The sequence below is a fragment of the Onychomys torridus genome, unplaced genomic scaffold, assembly GCF_903995425.1.
Source record: "Onychomys torridus unplaced genomic scaffold, mOncTor1.1, whole genome shotgun sequence".
NCBI classification, from domain to species: Eukaryota; Metazoa; Chordata; class Mammalia; order Rodentia; family Cricetidae; genus Onychomys; species Onychomys torridus.
The window spans coordinates 1-6,485 of NW_023411752.1; the positions used below are offsets into that span (position 1 = coordinate 1).

At 38.4% G+C, this 6,485-nt stretch overlaps 1 protein-coding gene across 1 annotated transcript; it reads left to right on the forward strand.

The window, feature by feature from the left end:
• The first annotated feature begins 1,217 nt into the window (after positions 1-1,217).
• LOC118575339 (immunoglobulin lambda-1 light chain-like) lies at positions 1,218-6,153 on the forward strand. The gene is made up of 3 exons (XM_036175922.1): positions 1,218-1,266; positions 1,635-2,021; positions 5,831-6,153. Exons 1-3 carry the CDS (start codon positions 1,218-1,220, stop codon positions 6,151-6,153), a joined length of 759 nt encoding a protein of 252 aa, XP_036031815.1.
• The last annotated feature ends 332 nt before the right edge of the window (positions 6,154-6,485 follow it).

Sequence of the window (6,485 nt, forward strand, 5' to 3'; positions counted from 1 at the left end):
GAAAGGCACAAAGCTACACAGTGAAACCCTGTCTTGGAAAAAAGAAAGAAAAGAAAATGGGGGAGAGATATAATTGTATTTTATTGTACACATGTTTGAAATTATCAAAGAAAAAACAAGCTTCCAGACCAGACTGAAAATAGCAAGTAAAAGCTCACTGACCATGTGTGATGTGTCCTCTTTCCATTCCTCAAAGTTTCCAATATGTGATGAAACTTGTTTTCTACAGCAATTTAGAGGCATACACTCTTGCTTTTTTAATAATAAACATATAATTTACAATTATACAGATTTCTAAAAGACAACACTATATAGATTTGAACACATATTCTTAAACTAAGCTCTCAGTACCTGAGTCTCAGAAAATTTGTACCATTTTCTCAAGGTCTAATATGGACAAACTGTATTCAAATCTCAAACTGAATTAGCTCATAGATTATTGTGTGTGTCTATTTGAGTCCTGTAACTAAATGCTAGAAATTCTGTTCATCTAACCAAGATTTGACTAAGTAACAAATTCTATTGAGAATTACTTGTGTGTTTTCATAACTTCATTCCTTCTTTTTCCTTCTTTTATGTTTCAAAATAGCTGTGGTAAATGGCCATGAGAGAGTCCTTTGTTATGTAGAAATGAAGATTACTTGTCTCTTTAGTTTTCTTTATCAGGTTCTGGCAAAACTAAAACAAACATACAAAAAAAGATAGTCTTAGACAGGAAGATGCTATGCTGAAAACATTAGTAAAAACAAAGAATGTTGAAAAGATTGCTTTGGTACTTTGGTGCTATCTTGGGCATTTAGACCATGTATGTTTCCATTCACACAGATCTAAGCTTTCACAGTGGAGTCCATCTGTCCCCTGCTATAGGCATCAGGAATGTATCCATTTTTCTGCAAACATAGGAGACATCTTTGGTCTCTTCTTCTTCTTCTTTTTTTTAATTTTTTTTGACAGGCTTTCTCTGTGTAGCTTTGGTGCCTTTTCTAGAACTCATTCTGTAGCCCAGGCTGGCCTTGAACTCACAGAGATCCTCCTGCCTCTGTCCTATGTCTTCACTCTTAAGAGTGGTCCTTTCTGTCTCTTGGTTCTTTTCACACAGCTCATGATTTGCATATTTATTGCTCCTTAGGGAGGACCTCTCCTTTCAGGTTTAGGACAAAAAGCTAGCCCTTCTTTCTGCCTTGGTTATTCAGGACTCTTCAAACCAAGTTCTCAGAATGAGGTGTGCTTCTCAGCTCCTGGGACTGCTTGTGTTCTGGATCTCTGGTAAGGAGAAAGAAAGATGAAGAAGGAGATTGTAGGGGGAATGGGGTTTTCAGGGCCCCACTAATGCTGATGCATGTTCTGTACATGTGTGAGATTGCCAGGTTGATTCTCCAGGAATGTGCTTGTGAAGTTTAGTGGGTGAACGGAGGAGGACCTGTGCTCTTGTGGCAATTCTGCCAAGTACCAATGAAGATGGTGTGGGTGATTTCTAAGGAGTCTCTATGCTCTCTCTACAGAGGTATTTCATGTTAAAATTTTTAGAATATAAATAAAAGGTAAAAAACACAGCAAATAGAAAATACAGGGAGGAAAAATTATTTTATAGTATTATTTTGTTTGTACATAACCTTTCATTTCTGTTATTTCAGGAGCAAGTGGGGATAATGTGAAGACCCAGCCTGCACTCTCCAATCCTGCCACTCTTGGAGAGTCAGCTTCCATCTCCTGCAGGTCTAGTAAGAGTCTCCTATATAGCAATGGCAAAACTTACTTGAGTTGGTACCTGCAGAGACCAGGCCAGTCTCCTCAGCTCCTGATCTATTGGATGTCTACTCTTGCCTCAGGAGTCCCAAACAGGTTCAGTGGCAGTGGGTCAGGAACAGACTTCACTCTAAAGATCAGTAGAGTGGAGCCTGAGGATGTGGGTGTTTATTACTGTCAGCAAGCTCTAGAGTATCCTCCCACAGTGACACAGCCTTATACAAAAACCTCCCTGCTTAAAGAGATGAAGCTGTCTCATAAGTTCCTTGTTTTGGGTACAACATGGTGCAGGCAACATGGATGAAGATATACTTAAGAGACACTTGTTTTCCTCTGATTTTCAGCTATTGCAACAATTAACCCCGGGAGAGGGGGTTTCAGGAAAATGCATGCTGGGAGAAGGAGTGGAAGCAGCTTGGATGCTAAAAGTGCAATCAGTTAGGGACAGTAGCAGACAGGACCACATCTTGAGCAGAACCTTTTAGTATGCATAGTTTTTTTTTTCTTCCAGTTTATAACCTTTAATCTCATTTCAGGACTTCACAAGACTCACATAGTTCGATGGGTATAATTGTCCCACTTTTTTGTGTGTGTTTGTTTTGTTTTGGTTTGTTTTGTTTTTCAAGACAGGGTTTCTCTGTATAGCTTTGTGCCTTTCCTGAAACCCACTTGGTAGCCCAGGCTGGCCTGGAACTCACAGAGATCTGCCTGCCTCTGCCTCCCGAGTGCTGGGATTACAGGCGTACACCACCAACACCTGGCTGATTGTCCCACTTTACGAAGTGGCCACATTGAATAAAATTTTCATTTTCTGATTTTTACATTCCATTTTGCTTAGTGAAGACAGGCTTATCAGCCAGTCTTGGGACACAGTATATGATCCCACATTATGTAGCAATAGGAGATTCTCTGAGACTTTGTAAGAGGAAGTTGCTCAAAGATTCAAACTAAGGAGTAGCTGAGTCCTCAGAAAAGTGGCACTTACATATTCAACAAAGAATTATTATCTAAAATAAACAAAGAACTAAAAGTACAACCAATCAATTAATCAACAAGAAACCTAATAACTCCATCCATTAATTGGCTAATGAAATAAACAGACAATTCTCAAAGAATAAAATACAATAAACACCTGTTGTTCTTATGATCTATCTGCCTCCTCTTCTGTAATGTTCTTGAACCTTGCAAATGAGATACCATAGAGATTCCCTGTCTGTGGTTGAGCACAGCACTAACACTTTTTCTCAGCACTTTAACCATTTGTGAGTCTCTGTCTCCACCGCCATCCACTGTAAAAGGAAGCATCTCTAATGAGGTCTGAAGGATGCACTAATATATGTCATTATTGCAATACACAGGTTTCATAGCTCGGTAAGAATGTCCATTTTTCTTCACTCCTCTGCATCATTCTATACAGGGAAAACTAAACGTCAGGGTCTCCCTTCTCTCTTGTCAATACTGACTTGATTATTCCACATCCTTTTACAAATGTCGGTAGCGTCTATAGAAATGGCATCTCACCAAAAGACTCTGTTTTGAAACTGTCTTAGTTTGCATACAATATTTGTGATAAACATCATGACCACAAGCAATTTACAGAAAGGGTTTATTTTGACTTACAGTTCAAGGTTAGATTCCATGGTGGTGGAGAGAAGGCATGGTGGCTGGAACAGCAGGTGAGAGCTCAAGTCTTGAACTACATGTAGGAAGTAAAGAACAAAAATCAAATGGTGTACAGCTTTGAAATCTCAAAGCTTACCCAGAGTAACATATTTTTTCAGCAAACATACATCTACAATATGTACAGCGAGAGCAACTGGGGACCAAGTATTCAAACACTTGAACTTCCAGATTACATTCTCTTTCAAAGCACTGCAGCAACCAAGAACAAAGCAAATCACCCTCACTGTTTTGTGGGTCTTCATTATACCTCTGATCTATATCTTGAAGAGAAGTATCCCAAACCTGGCTCAGGGATTGTTATTTGTCAACCTACAGCCACTGGAATGAGCATAATGTCAGGTGAAAGCTAACTCTACTTAAACTCTTTCATTTTAGTAAGAATATGTATGAAAATTATTAAATAATAGGTTATTTTATGGCTCTTTTTTTTTTACAACATTCTTAATGATACTTTCTCCTTCTCCAACTCTCTCTGTATTCCCTTCCCCCCATGCATCTCCAAACTTCACACTGCGTATCTATTATTTCTTTTCCTCTTTCATGTCACCTGTGCACTCTATCCCTTAGCATCTTCCTTTCCCTTCTCCACCACAATGGTTTCTCAGATTCATCAGTACTTCAAATTAAGCTCATACTTCTATTGATTTCCTTACACAATACAATCTTTTCCAGTTACATCTATTTTCCTAGAAGTTTTACAATTACTCTTTTCTTTGTATCCAAATAAAGAAATGGATTTTTAACAATAAAGAAAAGGGAGTTATTGTGATTGCAGGAATGCAACTGAAGATGATCATATTAATTGAATTAAGTGGATATCAGAACAACAGCTATCACATGATTAATCTCATTTATTTTATCATTGTATGCACACACACACACACACATGTATATATATATATATATATATATATATATATATATATATATATATATATATAAATCATGTGTGCATTTGACACAAATTAGAAATGAAACTTTCTATATGAATGGACTTTCAGGTTTTGGGTATAGCATTAATGTTTTTAGAGTAGACTAAAATGAATGACTGAGGTTTAAAGTATTTATTATAACAATTATTAATGCTGTGGACTGACACACCAAGGGAAATAGCATGGTGGAATATTGCAGGGAGAATTTAATTACTAGCACCAGAGACAAACAGCAAGGCGGGGCCTCTGCACGGAATCAGAGCCCACATGAGAGAAGTGGACCTGTTTCTAAAGACTAGGGGAGGTTTACATCAAGAGCACACAGCCAAACTCTGATCCCCAGGAAAAGAAGAGAGTGAGGACCAGGTGTGTCTGGTGCCAATACCTTAGGACCAGCATCATTTTATTTTATCTCATTTCCCAGGTGAGAGCTCCATCTTCAACATCCCTATAGAACACCTGCCAATATCCACAAGTGTTTAGAGAGCTGCTCTGAAGCTGCCACTGGATTCAAACATCATGTTTGTAGAAAAGAGACTAATGGTAATAGGGAGAAAAGGGAGTACAGAGGAGATATACTACAAAATAACCTCAAAGATAATAAATGCATGCAAGAAAATTTAGCAAATTATCTTTAAATGCTATTTTGTCCCTGTGGTCAAATTTTATATTACGTTCTATTTTTAAGCCTGTGTGTTCTTACAGATATATATATATATATATATATATATATATATATATATATATATATATATTTGTCTTTTTAGTTTCTCTGTGTAGTTTTGGTGCCTGACCTGGATCTTGCTCTGTAGACCAGGCTGACATAGAACTCACAGAGATCCACCTGGCTCTGCCTCCTGAGTGCTGGGATGAATGGGGTGTGCCACCACTGCCAGGCCTGATATAGTATTTTTTAATCCACAGGAATTATTTGAGTGAGTTAAAAATTCAATAGTCCCTCTTCTGTTGTATATTCACTGATAATCAGATACTTGTCTATATTAGTGCTAATGTATATTTGAAATATATTATTAAAAAAGAGCTTATGTACAGTAAAAAAAAATTAAAAAAAACTTTTAAAAAGAAATGCATCCTCTCTAGGCATATGTGTGGTCTGATCTTCAGCATCTGGGGACACAGGACTTGAGGTCAGTTATTGAGATGAGCAGGCCTTGCAGCTGTGCCCATCCTAACTGCTTCCCAGTGATTTGCATGCACTCATTGCACAGCCTTGAGGACTTCTTCATATACCAGTCACACCCTGTACAGTTGTCACTGCAGTCAGGACTCAGCATGGACATGAGGACCCCTGCTCAGCTCCTCGGGCTCCTGTTGCTCTGGTTTCCAGGTGAAAAAGGACTAAATGGGAATTTCACTATTACGCTGTGATTAATGTTGACTGACATTTGGAGGAGGTCCTCTTTTACCATGCTTAACTATTTGGATATTTATTATGTCTCCATTCCTAGGTGCCAGATGTGACATCCAGATGACCCAGTCTCCATCCTCCCTGTCTGCATCTCTAGGAGACAGAGTCACTATCACTTGTCGGTCCAGTCAGGGCATTAGCAATTATTTAAACTGGTACCAGCAGAAACCAGGGAAAGCTCCTAAACTCCTGATTTATTACACAAATAGATTGGCAGATGGAGTCCCATCCAGGTTCAGTGGCAGTGGGTCTGGGGCAGATTATTCTCTCACCATCAGCAGCCTGGAGTCTGAAGACTTTGCAACTTATTACTGTCTGCAAGGTTATGGTACTCCTTCCACAGTGATACAAGTCATAACATAAACCTCTATGAAAGCAGAAGTGAGAGGCTGCCTCAGATGATCCTCCTCATGAAACTGCTTCTCAGATGTTATGAGGTTTTTAAAAAGAATCACAGAGAGACATCTTTTTTTTTCAGAAGAGGATAAACAGTCCTCTCTGTACCCTAAACTATCTTCCTTCCTCTTCATTTTAAGACATACAGAGTACCAATATCTTTTCTACATTAACAGAGGCCACAGTGATTCCATGTGAAGAGTCTGCATTGTATCACAATCTGGAACTCTATAAAAGAGTAGAAGCTTCTGTGGACATTCCAAGCACACATTATTTATATGCAATGAATTTGCTTCTAA

Bases quoted from the DNA above. Each gene is read 5' to 3' on its own strand.
- LOC118575339 (XM_036175922.1), top strand. From the start codon at position 1,218: ATGAGGTGTGCTTCTCAGCTCCTGGGACTGCTTGTGTTCTGGATCTCT. The intron at 1,267-1,634 runs GTAAGGAGAAAG...CTGTTATTTCAG, and splicing joins GCTTGTGTTCTGGATCTCTG to GAGCAAGTGGGGATAATGTG. The intron at 2,022-5,830 runs GTACAACATGGT...CTCCATTCCTAG, and splicing joins TCATAAGTTCCTTGTTTTGG to GTGCCAGATGTGACATCCAG.